The sequence below is a fragment of the Oncorhynchus masou genome, chromosome 22 (genome assembly GCF_036934945.1).
Source record: "Oncorhynchus masou masou isolate Uvic2021 chromosome 22, UVic_Omas_1.1, whole genome shotgun sequence".
NCBI classification, from domain to species: domain Eukaryota; kingdom Metazoa; phylum Chordata; class Actinopteri; order Salmoniformes; family Salmonidae; genus Oncorhynchus; species Oncorhynchus masou.
The window spans coordinates 32,103,129-32,125,114 of NC_088233.1; the positions used below are offsets into that span (position 1 = coordinate 32,103,129).

General features: G+C 44.0%; 1 protein-coding gene across 2 annotated transcripts in view; it reads right to left on the minus strand.

Annotated features, from left to right (window-relative positions):
• Positions 1-21,986, minus strand: part of LOC135509352 (talin-2-like) — a 124,790-nt gene that overhangs the window by 29,912 nt on the left and 72,892 nt on the right. For both annotated transcript variants that reach the window (XM_064929945.1, XM_064929946.1), the window contains exons 11-30: positions 21,131-21,286; positions 19,874-19,975; positions 19,724-19,800; positions 16,796-16,982; positions 16,559-16,672; positions 15,997-16,105; positions 15,047-15,255; positions 14,658-14,756; positions 14,311-14,478; positions 13,731-14,025; positions 12,154-12,320; positions 11,261-11,389; positions 9,129-9,242; positions 8,722-8,970; positions 6,519-6,647; positions 6,315-6,417; positions 5,023-5,231; positions 1,334-1,453; positions 854-1,051; positions 96-235 (exon numbers count right to left, since the gene is read on the minus strand). In XM_064929945.1, coding sequence (XP_064786017.1) covers positions 96-235; positions 854-1,051; positions 1,334-1,453; positions 5,023-5,231; positions 6,315-6,417; positions 6,519-6,647; positions 8,722-8,970; positions 9,129-9,242; positions 11,261-11,389; positions 12,154-12,320; positions 13,731-14,025; positions 14,311-14,478; positions 14,658-14,756; positions 15,047-15,255; positions 15,997-16,105; positions 16,559-16,672; positions 16,796-16,982; positions 19,724-19,800; positions 19,874-19,975; positions 21,131-21,286 — 3,074 coding nt within the window. The remainder of the gene's footprint in view (positions 1-95; positions 236-853; positions 1,052-1,333; positions 1,454-5,022; positions 5,232-6,314; positions 6,418-6,518; positions 6,648-8,721; positions 8,971-9,128; positions 9,243-11,260; positions 11,390-12,153; positions 12,321-13,730; positions 14,026-14,310; positions 14,479-14,657; positions 14,757-15,046; positions 15,256-15,996; positions 16,106-16,558; positions 16,673-16,795; positions 16,983-19,723; positions 19,801-19,873; positions 19,976-21,130; positions 21,287-21,986) is intronic.

Here is a 21,986-nt window from a genome sequence, read left to right on the forward strand (position 1 = left end):
TACTTTGTGCTAATGTAGACCCTCCTTATACTCAAGTAGTTTGTGATAAGTGACATCCTTATTCTATGCCATTCAGCTTCATATAGTGGCCTCACCTTGCTGCAGCAGCTAACAGGTTCTTGGCGTTAGCTGCCCCAGGATCCACTGACAGGGACTTGGCGGCCAGAAGGAGCTTGCTGGATGCCATGGAGATGTTCTTCAGGTTGCCAATCACTGTGATTTGGTCCTCTTGGGACTGCAAACGACAAAGTCACAAGACAACTCAGCTGTTTCTTGGAATAAAATATGTTGAAGAGTCAGAGTCACCATGTTATTTAAGACACATCTTTCCAGGAAAATGCAACTGTACTTATTGTCAATAACTGTCACACTGTCTATCTGGTGTAATGGCCTAGGAAACGGGCACCATGTGAACGGTGTCCCCCACCTCAGCCAGCCAGTCCCCTACTCATTTAAGCCTGATTAAGGCCTGTGTGTCATGCTACATCAACTGCTCTCCCACACAATCTATCCAAATTAATGAGCAAAATAACCAGAACATCATCAAAGATCTCATTACGTTTGACTGTGTTAGCGCTCTCGGGGACAATCATGTGCCTAAGTAAATTAGATGAAAAGGCCTAATTAACAAATTAATCAAAATAGCTTAAGTGCTCAAGTGACAGTTAAAATGTGAAGATACTCAACATGACTACCTCAGAGGCATTTCCATTTGATCCTATTAAATCTAAACCGCTCCTGTCCACCAACCGCATATTCAGGCGTCATAACATTTGTCCAGACCGATTTCACAGGAGAGGAATCAGATATTTCTATGGGGCTGTTGCGACCTGCTACAGATAATGATACCTACTTGAGTGTGTCCAGCCATCTCAACGCCTGCGTCCAGGAACTCATCAAAGTCCTCACTGAATTTCCCAGAAGCCACGGCCAGTTGGCTGCTGGTACCTCGGGAGGAATGGACCACATCTCCTGCTGAGTGGTTGAGCTCTGCAGCAGTATGGTTCAACTCACTCTGAGCGTCCTGGAAGGACTTACTGCAGGGGGGGAGCTGGAGGAATACAGGAAAAACACAAGTATAGTAGTCCGTACATTATTATCAGTATTATTTCTTACATAATAATCCGTATGGTATTTGTGTTATGTTTATGTTCAATTTTTCCTTGGATAGTTGTGAAATGTCTGCGTAGATGATTAATGACGAGAGGTAAAATATGCCAACTGTGTATTTAGGTTTAGGACAGCATTGACTCTCTATAAGCACTCGTGTTCAGATGTGTAATAAAATCAACACTCCAAACTGCAGCCTCGCCGGTCTGGCAGCAGGACTCACAGTGTCCACCAGCAGCTTCTTACTGGCCTCTCCGATGCTTCTTAGGGCCATGTCCACATCCTTCTGGCCAGGCAGGCAGTTCACACAGTTATTCAGAGAGTGGGACACTGCCTTGGCCACCTGCAACACATCACAGATCAGCCTGTCAGTGGGCTGACATTACACATTCTAACCACGCTCCACAGTCACAGAGCACAGCTCTGAGAAGGAAAATCATCTTAAATGCAAATCAGCCTGCAAGCGGAGCACGACAAACCATGTCACTAATTTATGCTACCGTCACAGACATATGCCAACCAATATGTTTATCTCCCAAAGGGCCCTGCTGCAAATAAGCAGTTTTACTGGAGCTAGCGTTCCTGTGAGCAGGAGACTGAGAAGAGAAAATAGCAACCCTTAAAGCAGATAATTGTTATGGAAAGTAGCAGGGTTTACAAATCGGTTATTATCCAGAATGTAGAGGAGAGGAAAGAGCCCAACAGAAAAGACTGTGCTTGGAACATTAACACAACTGTCTGAATAGGACGTCAATACAGGAAATCTGTCACACGCTGACTAGACCGGGCACACGTGTGTGCCATTGCTTGCATGTTGATTTTGTCCATCCACACCAGACGCGATCAGGACACGCAGGTTGAAATAAATATTAGCAAAACAAAATCTGAACCAACTAAACTCAGCAAAAAAAGAAACATCCTCTCATTGTCAACTGTGTTTATTTTCAGCACTTAACATCTGTAAATATTTGAATGAGCACAACTGAGACATAAACTGAACAAGTTCCAAAGACATGTGACTAACAGAAATGGAATAATGTGTCCCTGAACAAAGGCGAGGTCAAAATCAAAAGTAACAGTCAGTATCTGGTGTGGCCACCAGCTGCATTAACCTCTTACATCTACGGGGGCACTATTTCATTTTTGGATGAAAAACGTTCCCGTTTTAAACAAGATATTTTGTCACAAAAAGATGCTCGACTATGCATATAATTGCTACCATTCGAAAGAAAACACTGACGTGTCCAGAAATACAAAGATATTCTCTGTGCGTGCCCTAGAACGTGAGCTTCAGGCAAAACCAAGATGAGATGGCATCCAGGAAATGACAAGGATTTTTGAGGCTCTGTTTTCCATTGTCTCCTTATATGGCTGTGAATGCGAGAGGAGTGAGTCAACCCTTTCTGTCGTTTCCCCAAGGTGTCTGCAGCATTGTGACGTATTTGTGGGCAGATCATTGGAAGATTGACCATAAGAGACCACATTTACCAGGTGTCCGCCCGGTGTCCTGCGCCGAAATTGGTGCGCAAAAGTCACCTGCCAGTATTTTTCCATGCGATACAGAGAGGAAAGCAAGCTTCCACGAACTGCATGTCAATGAAGAGATATGTGAAAAAACACCTTGAGGATTGATTCCAAACAACGTTTGCCATGTTTCGGTCGATATTATGTAGTTAATCCGGACAAAGTTTTACGTTGTAGGTGACTGAATTTTCGGTTCGTTTCGGTAGCCAGACGCAATGTAGAAAACGGAACGATTTCTCCTACACACAGACGCTTTCAGGAAACACTGCGCATTTGGTATGTAACTGAGTCTCCTCATTGAAAACATCAGAAGCTCTTCAAAGGTAAATGATTTTATTTATTTGGTTATCTGGTTTTTGTGAAAATGTTGCGTGCTACATGCTACTCAAAATGCTATGCTAGCTTTGCATACTCTTACACAAATTAGTCAATTTCTATGGTTCAAAAGCATATTTTGAAAATCTGAGATGACAGTGTTGTTAAGAAAAGGCTAAGCTTGAGAGCAGACGCATTATTTTCATTTTATTTGCGATTTTCAGAAATCGTTAACGTTGCGTTATGCTAATGAGCCTGAGGCTTTAGTCACAAACCCGGATCCGGGATGGGGAGTTTCAAGAAGTTAAGTACTGCAGTGCATCTCCTCCTCATGGGCCGCACCAGATTTGCCAGTTCTTGCTGTGAAATGTTACCCCACTCTTTCCCCAAGGCACCTGCAAGTTCCCAGACATTTCTGGGGGGGGGAATGGCCCTAGCCCTCACCCTCCGATCCAACAGGTCCCAGATGTGCTCAATGGGATTGAGATCCGGGCTCTTCGCTGGCCATTGCAAAACACTGACATTCCTGTCTTGCAGGAAATCACACACAGAACGAGCAGTATGGCTGGTAGCATTGTCATTCCGGATGGTCATGTCAGGATGAGCCTGCAGGAAGGTTACCACATGAGGGAGGAGGATGTCTTCCCTGTAACGCACAGCGTTGAGATTGCCTGCAAAGACAACAAGCTCAGTCCGATGATGCTGTGACACACCGCCCCAGACCATGACGGACCCTCCACCTCCAAATCGACCCGGCTCCAGAGTACAGGCCTCGGTGTAACGCTCATTTCTTCGACGATAAACGCGAATCCAACCATCACCCCTGGTGAGACAAAACCGCAACTCATCAGTGAAGAGAACTTTGTGCCAGTCCTGTCTCGTCCAACGACGGTGGGTTTGTTCCCATAGGCAACGCTGTTGCCGGGGATGTCTGGTGAGGGCCTGCCTTACAACAGGCCTACAAGCCCTCAGTCCAGCCTCTCTCAACCTATTGCAGACAATCTGAGCACTGATGGAGGGATTGTGCGTTCCTGGTGTAACTCGGGCAGTTGTTGTTGCCATCCTGTACCTGTCCCGCATGTGTGATGTTCGGATGTACCGATCCTGTGCAGGTGTTGTTACGCGTGGTCTGCCACTGCGAGGATGTTCAGCTGTCCGTCCTGTCTCCCTGTAGCACTGTCTTAGGTGTCTCACAGTACAGACATTGCAATTTATTGCCCTGGCAAAATCTGCAGTCCTCATGGCTCCTTACAGCATGCCTAAGGAATGTTCATGCAGATGAGCAGAGACCCTGGGCATCTTTCATTTGGTGTTTTTGCCAGTGTCAGTAGAAAGGCCTCTTTAGTGTCCTAAATTTTCACAACGGTGACCTTAATTGCCAACAATCTGTAAGCTAATAGGGTCTTAACGACCGTTCCATAGGTGTATGTTCATTGATTGTTTATGGTTAATTGAAAAAGCATGGGAAACAGTGTTTAAACCCTTTACAATGAAGATCTGTGAAGTTATTTGGATTTTTACGAATTATCTTTGAAAGACAGGGTCCTGAAAAAGGGACATTTTTTTCTGAGTTTATATTAATTTGGGTAAGGTCGAATATAATTAAGCATTTATGGAAATTTAGCTTGCTAGCTTTTTGGTGCTAGATAATTTGTCCTGGGATATAAACATTGGGTTGTTATTATACCTGAAATGCACAATGTCCTCTACTCTGACAATTAATCCACAGATAAAAGGGTAAACCAAGTTATTTTCTAGTAGTCTCTCCTCCTTCAGGCTTCTTCTTCTTTGGACATTATATGGCGGTTGGCAACCAACGTTAAGGTGCATTATCACCACCAATTGGACTGGAGTATGGACCTCAGTTCATCTTTCAAACACCCATGTGGGTATATGCTCCTAAAAACCAATGAGATGGGAGAGGCGGGACTTGCAGCACATCAAGCATCGCAAATAGAACCAAGTTCTATTTTAGCGCCCGGCTACGCAGATGCTTGTTGACGCACGCGAGCAGTTTGGATGCAATGACTGAATTACATCTATGTGTACATCAGCATTTCAGGAGTTCCTCACCTGTGCTAGCCTTTGCTGACTCTCTGCATCGCCGGGGGAGACCAGGGCCTGGTGGGCCTCATGGATGAGCATGGCAGAGCCCTCCATGACGTACTGGGCAGAATCCAACATGGCCCCCGCAGACTGGGGTTCCTTAGTGCTGGCAGCGACACCTCTGGCTGCCTGGGCCAGTGTCCTCAAGGCCTGGGCAGTCTCCCTGGCAGCCACTCCTACACACAACAGAGACAGACAGTGTTGGAGTGAGTGGAAGTCTTGGAGTTGGATTAACAAAGCTAGTCCAGGAAATAATGACGGAAAACCTGGTGTCAACATCCCAGTGTGCCTCTTCATTGTTCTTTAAGATGCAGCTAAACAACCTACTGACTCGGGATAGCTGCATCATGATTTATTCACACGACAAACTGCAAGCTGAATCTCACTTCCTTTCAATCTCATTATCACTTCACTAAATATGTCCTGTATTAAGACATACACATATTCAGACTGCAGCTTTAGTGCTCAAAATGAATAGAATGAGTTGTTGGTAATGTGTAACTGAACAGTAGGAATAGCACAGTGAGCCCAACCTAAAGCACCCCTATTGTTAAAACAAATTAGATAGATAGGAGAACGAGGCACCATGTGAGATTGGGGCTTTACTTATTACACACAAAGCTAAGATGAGGGAATGCAGCAAATTGCATCAAATTTCATTATCCAGCCGAGTGGAGCCCATTGCTAATGGAATGTTGAATCTAGTGAAAATAAGATGAATGAGGAGAGAGTAGCACCCTGGGCCCCAGCGTGAAGCAGAACAGCCAGGGAGGGAGGGAGGGAGCAGCCATGGTTAGAATACACTATTCAAAATCTGTCTTCATCAATTCTCCTGAGAGACTAAATGGAGCTAGAATGGAGGCTAAAGAAAATGACAGGCTGTGCAGCAGGACCCATTGGGTTTATTGCTTGCTAATAGGCAATAGTGATAACATCATCACTAAATCAAGAATTGAATTACACTTGGATATCTATTGGTAGAAGGTAAGTGAATGATTGTTAAGGTTTCTACTGCCTACTTTATAACCTCACCTCACTTGGTAGAGTAGAGCTTTACTGAGACCCTGTAGCTGATCGTGACATTTGAAGAAACGGTTCCTAATGTCAAATAATAACATCTAACTAAAAGGACAGAAAAGAATAAGTCTAGTCCAGAAAAAACGGTCCACAAAGCCACTCAATGATGTCTGTCAGTTGAGGTGAACATTCCTCTTGTACTGCTCAATAATTCTCAGTACACGCTGTGTTTGCTTTCCTACCTGTGTAGTGCTCATTGCCCTGTGCAGCACAGGTCAGCAGCTGGGCCATAGAGGAGCCAACAGCCTTGGAGGTACTACCCAGGTCCTGGGCACACTTCTCTAGCTGTAGAGACAACACAGGAGCACCAAGTCATGCATTTTCACACATCTGCAGATTTGCTTTGCATGACTGGAACAAATCAATGTATTCTATAATGAACTGACCGATTCCCCAGGAAGTGGTTTGAGCTGCCCATCGTGCGCAGCCATCCTGGCATCTTGAAGCTCACTCCTGAGAGTTTGGACAGCACTGAGAGCAGAGTCTATCTCCAGAGGACCACAGGCTTCATGGGCCTGCAGAAGCACACATGCACAAACCTCTCTCACACAGAGCCCAGAAGCTGTGCTTCCTGTATGAAAACATGAATATCAGTAGCTGTGGATAGAGGGGTACAGGCAGTGGCATAGCTCATTTTCGCGGGGCCCCCGCAAAACAATTATATATTTTTTTGCCATGGAGCAGAGAGAAACATTTCCATAATTTGTTGAAAATGTTGCTGATTCAGAACTCAGGGATTCTTGAAAGCTATCACACCATGTAAAGGAAAAACCTCTTAATCACGTTCCTCTTCTTAAAAAGCAACTAACTGGATTTGTCAATTCCATTAGACACTATAAAATGCATTTCAGTTATACAAGTATTGTCCATTGATTAAAATATGTATTTTTATTGACAAAAACATTGTCTTCATTAAGGGGGTTAGCCATCAGTGACGGAGTTGACAATCCCCAATAAAAACATAACCATTCTATCAGAATTGACAGAGTTAATGTTTTACGGAAACAGAAATTGCATTTTTATTCTTCATTTAAGTGGTATACATAGTAGCAATTTAGTTTTTCCTCAGTTGCATTATGACTCTAAAACCTAATTAAATGTAACATATTTGAACCATTATTCATATTCTATCAGGCAGATGGAGTTGACAGTTTATGGTTGTGACCATGGTGATTCCAATATTGCTTGTTTAAATATCTCAAAAGTAGAGAACTTTACAGACCATGAGTGGTCTTGTTGCACTACATGTAATGTGGACATGAATAAGGGGTCCTGACGGTATAGTGGACACTGCTCATTCCTGATTAATTTAGGATTTTAGACAAATCTGGCGGAGTTGACCAATTTCCAGACATATCTTTTAGGAATCACAGTTCTGAATTTTTTTAAATTTAAAGTCACAGAGGACTATTTCAAGAAACTACATGGAGATTTTTAAAGTTAATATCCATTATTGTTTTGAATTTTAAACCATTTAAACTTTTTTTTTGGAGAGTTTGAATTTGGGATCCTTTGCGCCGGACAACAGCATTTCCAACCATAGAGCCGAGATGGAAATCAATGATATTGAAAGTATTTAGAAAATTCCCCAAACAAATATTTTCCTTTAAATTCCCCTTGATACACAGTACCAGTCAACAGTTTGGACACACCAACTCATTCAAGGGTTTTTCTTAATTTGACTATTTTCTACATTGTAGAATAATAGTGAATCCATCAAAACTATGAAAATAAAACTATGAAATAACATAAATGGAATCATGTAGTAACCAAAGTGTTACATCAAAATATATTTCATATTTGAGATTCCTCAAAAAAGCCAAAGAAACCACAACCAAAGGACATTAATAATATGACCTGGCCTCCACAATCACCCAACCTCAACCCAATTGAGATGGTTTGGGATGAGTTGGACCTCAGAGTGAAGGAAAAGCAGCGAAAACATACTCAGCATATGTGGGAACTCCTTCAAGACTGTTGGAAAAGTATTCCAGGTGAAGCTGGTTGAGAGAATGCCAAGAGTGTGCAAAGCTGACATCAAGGCAAAGGGTGGCTACTTTGAAGAATCTAAAATCTATTTTGATTTGTTTAACACTTTTTTGGTTATGACATGATTGGTTACTACAATGTGCTAGTTCATAGTTTGCATGTCTTCATTATTTTTCTACAATGTACGAAAGAGTTAAAATAAATAAAACTGGCACTTTACATTTTAAGCTCAAATAATCCAACAAAATGTATTTTCTTTCAAGAATAAAAATAATTTTCCCCTACCGGACAACTATTTTGTTCCGACTTTCAAGAATCACTGACCTAATTTCCTGCTATTTGACACATTTTGCAATGAGGCGGAGATAAAATGTTTACGTTTTAAAGCCAATTTCCTGCAATCCCCCCCCAAAAAAATTAACAGCTTATGACATGTCCACTATCTGGGGAGCCCAACCTCCGGGGGGACAACAACCTCAACATGAAAAATAAAAAGTATACTTTTTTTGGTGTGGGGTGGTTGGGGGCCCCCAAATCCCCCAACCTCTGCCTTGCGGGGGCTGTGAGGGTGTGTGCTACACCTCTGGGTACAGAACTTACCTTTTGGGTGGCTGTCCGTAGCTCAGCTAGGCAGGTAGCCAGGTTCTTGGCACATTGGCCAAGTTGCATCGCTGCAGCCTGGTCCGTCACTGTGGGGACAGTTGACTTTGCAGACGTCACCATCTTACTGCCAGGCTGTAGGAAGCTCTGGCTGGCCATTATCAGGGCTAGTTGGGCACTGAGTTCCTCTGGCTGAGCCTGACTACTCCTCATCCCCTGGACCAGCTGAGGGATGTGGTCTGCCACTGCCTACAAGTAGACATATCATTTGATTAAATCAATGCAATGAAACCTGCAATATAAATGCTGCCAATGTAGTAATCAATTCTATACTGTATGTATTTCACCAGAGTAATCTAACAGTGATCCTGTTTGCTGTGAATCAATCTCTACCCATATGACTGTACCTTGCAGCTGTGTCCTAGTTGTTGATGAGAGGCAGTGTTCTTATTGGACACAGCAGCGTTCTGGGCAGCTGCGATGGTCTGAGTAGCAGCAGCCGCAGCCTGCTTAGCAGCAATCTGTTCCAGAAACAGAGAGAGATATTGACAATTGTTATAGGTATGTGTTTTACATCAGAGACATAGATGAGGGTGGTATAATTAAGGCACCGCAGGGGTTTGTGGCCAATACACCATGGCTAAGGGCTGTTCTTAAGCACAACGCAACTCGAAGTGCCTGGATACAGCCCTTAGCCATGATATATTTGCCACATACCACAAACCCCCAAGGTGCCTTACCAGTAAACTGGTTACTAATGTAATTAGAACAGTAAACAAGTCATTTTTTTATCATACCTGTGGTATATTGTCTTATATACCATGGCTTTCAGTCAATCAGCATCCAGGACTCAAACTACCTGGTTTATAATACTGCTTTGTATACAGTATCAGATTGAGCTTCCCAGATAGATCAAACATAATGAGGTGTCACAAACTAAGCCAAAGATTTCTTAGAGGTCATCAACAACTGCCCAAAATGTTGGATTTTTGATGAATCCAAATAATTGAATGAAAGGCACACACACACACACCCACACACACACACACAGACACACACACACACACACACACACACACACACACACACACACACACACACACACACACACACACACACACACACACACACACACACACACACACACACACACCTGGGGTCACTTGGAAATGTCCTTGTTTTTGAAAGAAAAGCACGTTTTTGGTCCATTAAAATAACATCAAATTGATCAGAAATACAGTGTAGACATAGTTAATGTTGTAAATGACTATTGTAGCTGGAAACGGCTGATTTTTAATGGAATATCTAACATAATTGCAAAAGGGTTTTCTAATGATCAATTAGCCTTTTAAAATTATAAACTTGGATTAGCTAACACAACATGCCATTGGAACACAGGAGTGATGGTTGCCGTTTCCAGCTACAATAGTCATTGACAACATTAACACTGTCTATATTGCATTTCTGATCAATGTGACATTATTTTAATGGACAAAAAAAAAATGCTTTTCTTTCAAAAACAAGGACATTTCTAAGTGACTCCAAACTTTTGAACGGTAGTGTATATTGGGATGAGGACATTTTCTCAAAATGCAATACATAAGCACTGTACAATACACTTTTTGTATTGCCATTAATCCACACCCAGATTACTTTCTTTGAAGTATCAACAAAATGGAAAGTGGTGAGAGAAGTGGGTGGAAGGATGGCGGATGAAACAAGAACCTGAACAACAATGCTATCTTTGTCCTGTGGAAAACAAACAGATTGCACAATGCTGCCTGTCTTGCTCATCTCTCAAGAGGAGAGGAAGAGAGAGAGAGAGGAAGAGAGAAAGAGAGAGAGAGAGAGAGAGACATAATTTCTCTCTGGTGAAACAGAAACAGAAACTACAAACAGACTACATATTTAGTATTATTTTAAAAGCAGAGAGTGCTGGTAAGGACAACACACATGGCAATGTGTTGAAACCCAAACAGATAAACGCTTTAGGAGATCAGTAGGAGACATTTCAGCCATATGAATGGGCAGGTGAAGGTATGTGCTCAGTTAATCTAAACACATTACATTCTAAATGGTTTTTATTATCGCTGATTCCTCTCTGGAGTGGAAGCCATTACCATTACAGGCTACAGAGAATTATGCATCAGATATCAAACTGATTCCAGCCTTCGGTTAGTGTTTGCAGTGGAAGCTCCAGTGCAGTGCGGGTCTGGTCTGTAGGGGTCTACTAACATTAGGGGCTAAACCCAGATCTTTACACTATGATTAACTAATTCACACAACTAATAGGATTCACATATTCCTGCTGCAGGAACAGAAATAATGTAGAGAATAAATAACACTTCATATGCGCAAATTAATTCTATTTCATTTAGCCTTTTGCATTGCTCTTTCGTAAGGCTTGGGGGGGGAATCTATGCATCTTCACACATATCTATGTAGGGGTGTCTGACACACTCTCCTCTAATGGGAGTCATGGTGTCTTTCAAAGTTAGCACAAATGTTACAATATTCTCTCATTCTCCACCCATCCCACCTCCAGCCTGTTGACCAGCTTCTTCTTGATTGCATTCTGAGCTGCAGCGTTAGTGGCAACACGTAACCCCTCTGCTGCCTCTCTCAGCCTCTGCTGCTGGTCCTCATTCTCTGGGTAAGCTGCAGCTCCCTGTGTACGCATGCGCACCACACACACACACACACACACACACACACACACACACACACACACACACACACACACACACACACACACACACACACACACACACACACACACACACACACACACACGCAGACAGGCAGGCACAACAAGCAAAATCACCACTAACTACAATCGTAGTTCTGCAGTGGCAAAGGGAATATCAAACCCTCTCTCATAGTCTCAGTAGCACTCAGAACATTTCCCCAACACTGTGACTGTATTCCACATGTCTCAGTAGCACTCTGAACAATTTCCAAACACTGTGACCGTGCATTAAATGCAGAGCAGCATTAGACACTGTCTGCTTTCTGACAGTTTCCAAGGAAACCACCAGTGCAAGATTCCTATTTCCTCTTTGTAATGGCAGCAGTGTTGTGATGAATGTGTCACAGAGCAAAAGCATCAGCATCGTTTCACTTGCCTGGCATTTTCACATTGATAATATCCTGCTCATTTATACTTGTCTACAGCACCAAGGGCTTATTAAGAACCATTGGTCCTGCACTTTCATTATTTCAGCTCTAAAGAGAAGCTACAGCCCAGACTACATTAGGAATACTATAAATCTCCTTTCCAACAAATGACAGCAGTGGAATTCTAGTTATAGTTGTAGACATGACACTAATGATAATACACTAACATGACATACTGTACAGTTTACACACTAATGGCATACAACAATCTATCGTAGAACTCTAAGTAGGCTAGCATAGTGGTTGTCCCTGTACCTTAGCAGCATCTACCATCCTGGCTGTGGCATCAGCCAGGAGTTTGGCTGCAGCCAGGAGCTTCTTTGAGTTGTCCACGTCCACCTCGGCCTCAGCATCTGACCTCATGGCATTGACCAGGTCAGAAGTGGCCTGAGCCAGCACCCTGGCCTGACGCACCATCTCCCCTACACAGGGTCAGAGAGAGACGGAGAAAGAGAGAGTGACAGAGAGAGAGTGACAGAGAGAGAGAGACAGAGAGAGAGAGAGAGAGACAGAGACAGAGACAGAGACAGAGACAGAGAGAGACAGACAGAGAGAGACAGAGAGAGAGAGAGACAGACAGAGAGAGACAGAGAGAGAGAGACAGACAGAGAGAGAGACAGACATAGAGAGAGAGACAGAGAGAGCGAGAGACAGAGAGAGAGAGAGACAGAGAGAGACAGAGAGACAGAGAGAGAGACAGAGAGAGAGAGAGAGAGAGAGAGAGAGAGAGAGAGAGAGAGAGGACACAAACAGAGCCAGAGTCAATATCTCCCGACTGTGCTACAGTATCTACACAGAAACATGGCCTAGACTACACTCACTGATTACTGATACCTCATTGGTCCTCACACACTACACAATTTCCTTTTCACTTTCTGGTATCTTACTGATAGTATCACAACAGTTTACTTTTGTCTTCCTCACTGGTTATAAAAAATACATCTGTCTTTATGTGTATTCTGTGAGGAATAAAAGCACTATAAAACCTCTATAGTGCTGTACAAAAGATACCGTATTTCCCCCAGTCAGCCTATAAAAACTGTTATTGCTAAACACCCACCTCCAGCTAGAAATAACTGGAGAGAAGACTATCAAAGGCACTACACCGAGGGTACTTTACAGACTACAGCCTTAGAGACACATTTTTTCCCCTATAAGTGAAATGGGACTTTTAAAGATATATTTCATAATAAATTATACTTGGCTGATTTACTGCAGTTTTATTTTACGATGTTTTACGAAAGTCAGAGTGTTAAGCTCTATACAACTTTTTAAAGTCATATGTTTCCAGTTACATTTCAAAGCCGCACTGAATGTGATTGAGAGCAGATTTTAAGCTCTGTAGTGGTTTTCGATGATATGCTTTCTACGACCCCTTGAGGATTGGCTGGGGCTGGGAATTCTTCAGACTCATGGGCAACCCATAACACACATTTCAGGCTTTGAAAATGTTTCGACAGCAGGGTATTAAAGGTTGGTTAATATCAACCATAAACTGACAACATCTTAGGTCCCACTCAGTCAAAATACATAGGAACAACCCAAGTGAAAGTCTCAAGAAAATCAAAAGACAAGAAACAGGCTGAATAGTCCTGTCTACTTGAATGATAATTATTACATCTTGCGTCCTTTGATAATAGCTAGCTAAAGGTTTGAGACTCAAACTGCTGAATGCCAGAACATGCCAGGAATGTGAAAATACTTGCAAGATGAATCAAGAGTGAAAGGTTCTCTCCCCACCTCCCAAACAGTTCTGAACCACTCCCCTCCCCTTCCACTTTAGCTGTCTCTCCCCTCCTAACTTCATCCGCCTCTCCCCTCCCAGAGCTCACCTGCGTCTCCCATGGAGGTGAAGATGCTCTCGGTGACGGTCATGATGGTGTCTGTGGCCTGGTCGTAACGTCCGATGGGCTCACCACAGCTGGCATAGTGGCGTACGTGCTGCAGCAGGTCACTGAGTGCCTGGCTCACAGTGTTGGCCGCGGCACCTACCTGCTTCAGGTGCTCACTGTCGTCTGTTGCAGACAGGCAGGCCTTGACGCAGCTCTCCACCGAGCGGTCCACCAGCTTCCCTGCCTCAACCAGCTGCTCCTGGCACACCGGAGAACTGATGGTGGGGCTCACTACCTGGACGAACAGTCCACAATCAGTCTCGACTGGCCACTCAAAATTAAACAACACATTCAGAGGTGCTAGTGGACTCATTTTGGTGTGTACAAGAATGATAATTTTATTGTTGACAAAACTAACTTAGCATACGCTACTCTGTACTAGAAATTTAGAGATAGGACAAACAAACAGCCATTTAATTTCAGTAAGCCATTTCTTATTTCATCTCAGTTCTTGCACTGAGCTGTCCTTCATGTCTACAGGAGACAGGGACAGGGGTGTGGCAGTCAGTCAGTGCAGTACCTTGGTGCAGGCCACCAGCTGTGAGGTGGAAAGGGCACACCGAGTAGCAGCTGCAATCACTCGGTTCTGCAACACTGTGTCCTCTGCCACCTGGGCCACATTCTTGGCCTTGAGGACCATCATGGCAGCTGCGTTGGCCACCGCTTTGGCCAGGCTCATTAGAATGTCCTGAAACACATTCATCAATGTCACTCACTGACTCACAACAGAGCTGAGCAGACTTTTTGCTGTCCATTCAATTACAATAGCTAAAGAAAACAAAGCCATTACATAAGTGTGTGTGAAGCTTTAAACGGGGACTGGGGGCAGCAGTTACTATAGAAATAGCGAGGAAAGTCCAGTCCAACCTGGAACCTCTCGTCGGTCTCGTCCTCCCCCATATGATGCAGCAGGTCTCCGCTGGCCTGGCCTATACTTCCTGCTGCAGTCAGCACCGTCTGTCTGGGCTGCATGGGAGGGGGTGACATCGCCACATTCACAACACTGACCCCACCGCGGCACCACAGCACAATCACAGCACTCCGCTGCTCTCAGATACAGTTCACATCACCAGCTCCCAGTGATTATTTCTACAGAACACATCATTATTGTTTTCGAAAACATACTAAAAGAAACACACTAGTGTATTTGTTAAAAGGGAGTCTACATGCAGTACGTCTCAATCTCTGTGTAATCATTGTAATATGGAGAATAGAGCAGATGTGATTGATAGAACAGTGCTGTTTTGTGTCTGTACCTCTCCAGCTGCAGGCTCCACAGACCTGAGCAGGTCAGAGACGGCCCCTGTCAGGGTCCTGGCAGCTCCCATCAGGTTCTGCCCGCTGCCCACCTGGTCCTCCACCAGCGCTGCCAGCAGCTTCACCCCCCTAGACATCTCTGTCAGGTTGGAGGAGATGGTGGTGATGGCACAGCCAACCGCTGTGTAGTCTGTATCTGTAGGGTCACCTAGGGGAAAGAGACAGTCTTCGTTAACCCTTTGTTATACCTTCTGCTCTGCCACTCTCTCAGCCCAAACCACAAGCGGCAACCTCAGTGGTGCCATAGTAACACACACATCAGTGTCACCATCATAATGAAAACACATTGGATATGGTATTGTGGAGACAAACGCACACACACAGAGAAAGCGAGAGAGAGAGAGAGAGAGAGCGAGAGAGAGATAGAGTGATAGTCATTTATGATAGTCATTTGTGGAGAGGTAAAAGTTTATTGGATGATAACAGGGAGCCTCAGTGCCATTCAACATATGGCTGGGATAGATTAAAACCTATTGAAAGGCTGGCAGTGAGCAGTGCGGAGCAGCATGGCACAACTCCAGACAAGAGGCAGGGAGAGGAGTGGACAGCATGGAGAGGTTGTCAGCTAGTTAAGCTTCAGGACAACACGCTCACTATTTATTCATCAATGGAAATATTTATTAGGGCAAATGGGAAATGCTCCATTATCTAAAGGGAACTCAGACCCCTCCTCCCTAGTCGTTCCAGATCGACTTGGAAAATGTGTATTTTGATTCTATCCCTGTGGGTTTTGCCCTTGAAGATAAGCGGCTGTTATTTTTAATAAGAGGGCATTTTTGACCGAAGCCTAGAAGCCTTTCATAAACAAGGATTCTTGTGCAAATATTACAGAAAACTCTACATGAGTACATGGTTCCAAATATCAGTAAGGAAACTCTTGGGCACTCACCTGCAGTAAGATTGACCACAGATGCTGTTCCAGCAGTTATGGCATCTACTTGAGAGTGGATTTCATGTTTGGACTCATCCACTTTGTTTTGAACCCAAACTCTGGACGCCTTTCAGGAGAGGGAGAAGGATGGCTATTGGCTTTCATCACAGTGGGGGATTTTCAGCTCATATATATATATATATTTTTTAAATCAGGACAAGGGTTTCTTCACAACCAGTTTCCAGCTTTAAAGTACATCTTTCATATTTACAGTCAATTTCCACCGCCTATTTACACGTGAAACATGGGAGTTCAAAAAGACGAACAAACTCAGCCCTTCTCTACAGTATGCTGAGCCAAGCACATCTAGAGGAAAAATGCCAAACTTTAAAAAAATACATTTAATGGGATACAAAAATATATTTTTCAAAAACACACAAAAAAGAGTGTATTAATCTTCACTGACCAGGCTGCGTGGACTAAAAGGTTCAACGTGTGGCAGAAGTTGAGCAGTATTGAATGGTGTAATTTTGTGGCTGTGGTGTGTGGATTAGTCCAGTGAATGGAGGAGGGAACTCACCATGTCCTGTCCAAGAGGAGGCAGGTTATCTACCTCCCCCAGATCAGCCTGGGCCTGCTGCACTGCCTGCATACTGGTGTTAATGGTCCCCATCAGGGCCTGCTGGGCCAAGCTCTGACAACACACACACATTTTAAACAGACAAAGATCGTAGTTAGTGATGGTGTAAGCAAGGTTCTCTGCACATCACTGCTCCTACTGTGTGACATTGGTATGGGTGCCAGCGGGCATGCTCACCAGCGGGGGCATGTGTCCTCTGTGCATCTGCCCTGTGGTGATCTGCTGCTGGGCAGAGGGCATGGTGCCCATGTTGAAGGTGTTGTCAGGGCCACCGATGGACCCGGAGCGGATGATACCTGGCAGTGCCACCGAGCCATGTTCCACACGACCCACCCTGTTAAACTGCTGCTGCAGGATGGTCGACCTGAGAAGAGGGAGAGAGAGAGAACGATGGAGAGAGAGAGAGGGAGATGGATGTTAGGATCTTTACAGGGCATCTTCTGATAAGGAAACATAATACTCAGTATTTTCTCCATAACAATAGGATAGTAGTAACAGAGCCATAACAGTGAGTTAGTACTGATAGACTAAAACACACGAAAAGAGCTGTTCCACTGCCCCTGTAAACAGATTGTCGCATTCACTATTGGTTAATTACTGTTTATTTTGAGAGGCAGCAATTATGCTCCTTGCTAAGAAACAAAACATGAGTCCATTGGCCCCTAAACAGCAGGGAGTGATATGATGCCCAGTGTCTATCCCAGCAGGATCCGCTATGAGACACAATCGGTGTCTGGGCTCGGCGTAACAGGACAACAGTCTATCTGTGTTATAAACTCAGAAAAATGTCCCTTTTTCAGGACCCTGTCTTTCAAAGATAATTCGTAAAAATCAAATAACTTCACAATCTTCGTTGTAAAGGGTTTAAACACGTTTTCCATGCTTGTTCAATGAACCATAAACAATTAATGAACATGCACCTGTGGAACGGTCGTTAAGACACTAACAGCTTACAGAAGATTGGCAATTAATTAAGGTGACAGTTATGAAAACTAAGCACACTAAAGAGGCCTTTCTACTGACTGTGAAAAACACCAAAAGAAAGATGCCCAGATGCCCGAACATCACACCTACGGGACAGGTACAGGATGGCAACAACAACTGCCCGAGTTTCACAATCCCTCCATCAGTGCTCAGACTGTCCGCAATAGGCTGAGAGAGGCTGGACTGAGGGCTTGTAGGCCTGTTGTAAGGCAGGTCCTCACCAGACATCACTGGCAACAATGTCGCCTATGGGCACAAACCCACCGTCGCTGGACTAGACAGGACCTGCAAAACGTACTCTTCTCTGACGAGTCGCGGTTTTGTCTCACCAGGGGTGATGGTCGGATTCGCATTTATCGTCGGGAATGAGCATTACACCGAGGCCAGTACTCTGGAGCAGGATCGATTTGGAGGTGGAGGGTCCGTCATGGTCTGGGGCGGTGTGTCACAGCATCATCGGATTGAGCTTGTTGTCATTGCAGGCAATCTCAACACTGTGTGTTACAGGGAAGACATCCTCCTCCCTCATGTGGTACCCTTCCTCCAGGCTCCTCCTGACATGACCCTCCAGCATGACAATGCCACCAGCCATACTGCTCATTCTGTGCATGTCAGTGTTCTGCCATGGCCAGCGAAGAGCCCGGATCTCAATCCCATTGATCACGTCTGGGACCTGTTGGATCAGAGGGAGAGGGCTAGGGCCATTCCCCCCAGAAATGTCCGGGAACTTGCAGGTGCCTTGGTGGAAGAGTGGGGTAACATCTCACAGCAAGAATTGGCAAATCTGGTGCAGTCCATGAGGAGGAGATGCACTGCAGTACTTAATGCAGCTGGTGGCCACACCAGATACTTACTTACTTCTGATTTTGACCCCCCCCCCCTTTGTTCAGTGACACATTATTCCATTTCTGTTAGTCACATGTCTTTGGAACTTGTTCAGTTTATGTCTCAGTTGTTGAATCTTGTTATGTTCATACAAATATTTACACATGTTAAGTTTGCTAAAAAATAAACGCAGTTGACAGTGAGAGGACATTTCTTTTTTTGCTGAGTTTATATACTGTAGGAGTCAAGCTGCAATGCCAAGCAAGGATACAAACTTGGCTAGCTGTGATCATCGGAGATGAGAAGAAAAAAAAATGGCTTCTATGAACATGACAAATTAAAAGGATACTTCGGGATTTTGGCAATGAGGCCCTTTACTTACCCAGAGTCAGATAACTTGTGGATACCATTTTTATGCCTCTGCTTGCAGTTTGAAGGAAGTTGATAACTAGCGCTTGCACGATTGCTAATTAGTCTTAACATAATGACTGACTAGAAGATGTCCATAGACTTCGTCATTGCACTAACACTAGTTAGCATTGGTTTGCGAAACTACCTCTAACTACCTTCGTACCCCAACCCGAGCCACGTCTGGTATCTTGGTCCTCCCACCCCTAGCTCAACCCAGTCCAAGCTCTTCTCTGTCCTGGCAGCCCACTGGTGGAACCAGCATCCCTCTGAAGCTAGGACAGCAGAGTCCCTGCCCATCTTTTGAAAACATCTGAAACTCTACCTCTTCAAAAGAGTATCTTAAATAATCCCAATGCACCCCCCCCCCTCAACACAGACATAAAAACACAGACATAAAAATGGTACCCATGAGTTCATCTGACTCTGGAGAAGTAGATAAAACTCACAAAGTATCCCTTTAATTCTTGTCTTCCCGGTGATTTAGTTTTTGTTTGCAGAATACTAATATATCAGTCTTGCCCTGGGGTATTTTTCATTTGGACTCTAGAAAAAAATGAACATAAAAGCTCATATTCCTTAAGGAGAGAGGGACAACAGAGGGCATTCTGTTATCATGTTTCAGAGAACACATGATCTCACAGGTACTGTATGTTATTGGAAAATTCAGGATGCAGAGTCTAACTCATGTCGTGTTATTTTTCTCAGGGGTGTAATGCCGGGCAGGCAGAGATGTGATTACAGTATATGCACAATTAAATCAAGGTTTACATTGACATGAGGAATAACTTGTCTGTAGTCCCTGAATATGGATGGGTCAGCATTCTCTATGTAAATAGGGCAGCATCCTATGTATTGTATAATATGTGCAGAATGAGGGATCCTTACTTCTTTGGAGAGACAGATTCCTCCAGCATGGTGGACTCTTCATCTCCTTCCAAACCAAAACGATCCTTACTCTGCTTCTGTGGAAGGGGATAACAAAAGGTGTCAAAAGAAAATACTTGTGGGAAGTGTTTCTGGTTTCACTTGACTTGCCTTTTTGAGAATGATGTCGATGTATCCTGCAATCAGCTGAGAGATCTGTTCCCCCTCTGTGGTCTGAACAGAGTAGTAACTTTCCTGGTACTCCCCAAAATCCTGCAGGGTACAACAAGATTGTCAGGAGAGACAATGAAGTTACAGCACAGGCCCACTAGAATAGATTACTCTCGTGGCAATATCGTCATCACATAAATCCCCATCTGTCATTATCTAGGCTCATAGTATTCATATCAAGGAAATTGAGAAGTGTATGTGTTGTCATATGGGGAGTACAGCATGTGTCACAGCTCTTTGCCATGCTGTGCTAAGTTCACAAAGTTCCTTTCCTTCTACACAAGCACAGGAAGATGTTGTAGTGCTTAGAAATCATCTTTGATTGGACTAAAAGTATGGTGGCAACACCTTCCCCATTCCTTCTCCTGATGAACAGACATACTTTGACTCCATTCCACTACGATCCTGAAGTCTTCAAAGAGCTGATAAAATATGAGACATACTCATTTTAATATCTAACTCCACATACTTCAAAGGCTTCCTAAGTAAGACAAATCAATGTTGGCAAATGCACCTCAGAGTATGTTTCAAAATTGTACTCCCTATTAAACTTGAACGCAATCTGGTTTAAAAAAATGAGATGAAGAAATACAATTTAAAAAACAGCAGTGTTGACAACAACCAAAACACTAAATTGAAAAAGGACTCAAATAAATAAAACATCCAAGTGCTTCACATTCTTCTAGTAAAATCCCTTGTTTACACAGTCCAATATATACACTAACATAACTGTGTATTGAAAACAATAACACTGTGGATTGGGGGTAGTATCAACAACACATACTATTTTGCAATTACACTACACCTGTCAGCAACGGGTGTGGCTGAAATAGCCGAATCCACTAATTTGGAGGGGTGTACCTTTGTATATATAGTGTATTTCTGTTGCTATAATGAGACGTAGGGACAGAAGAGGTCAATTAAGGGCTCAGACACACCACTAGCGTTTGCTTGCCGTGAGTACTTAGCACCTCTGAACAGAAATTGCAAACCGAGTGCGCACCAATTTTCCATGGAGAATCACGTGAAAAATGTCGGTAGTCAGACCTCTACAGCAGGTGGTCCCTAAAACTCAGTGTGCTGATCGTTCGCCAGACGAATACTAAATCCATATTAGGTGCGATCTGTGCAAGCCTTAAGGGTGTAGAATGTGTTCCTGTGAATGTTGGATTGGAGTGGACTGAGACCAGGTCATACCAGGGTGAAGCTCTTTGGAGAAGCAGCCCATCTCTTCACCGTGGTTAGGGGCCATTCCTGAACCACGTCTTTAGTCTTCTCTTCTACCCGCATCACCGACTCTTTGGTTATCCCCAGTAACCGTGGGACCAGCTTATTCTTGCTTTTCATCTTTTCCTAACAGACAAGACATAAGATAATATTTTCACAGGTGTTAAACGCCTACACAGATGTAAAACTGGGGGCATCTCTTTATTCTGAGAAATTAAAACAGCAGCAGAGCACAGCTGCCTGCCATAGATAGCACACATGCACTGTTCTGTTTGTCTGTCCTGAGTCAGGAGCCCCAGTGGAGGAGGGGGAGGGCGGATGGGGTTTGACCCTGCAGAGTTCAGGCTTGTTTAACCGGGCCTCCCTGCTGTTCTGCTGATCAGGCCATCCCCAGTCCCTCCTTCCCCAGGCTAGGCCTCAGTTGCTAGGGGAGCCTCAGCCTGGCTGTCAGTGTGTCAGGATTGAGCTTCCAGTAGCAGACTGACTCTGACTGGCTCTAGTGCCATCCTCTTCTCTGCCCACACACAATCCATTACGCCTCACTTCAGATCATGAGCCTACTCTTGGCTCCACTCCAGCAAAGCTGAACACTACACAAAATGGTTAGGAGGAAACTACCTTTTCACTTCTCCAGGCTATTGTTTTTATTTCAGGGTCAAAAAGTAGAGCTCCAATAACGGAACAAGGTAACAGCTTTAGAGCAGCTTGTACGGACTCAATGATTTTCATACAAGGGCAGATAACATTATCTTGATTATCATGGTAGCTATGTATAGAGAACTATTCCAGTTGCTCATTGTCTTAGCTTATTCAAGTAGTTGTTCAC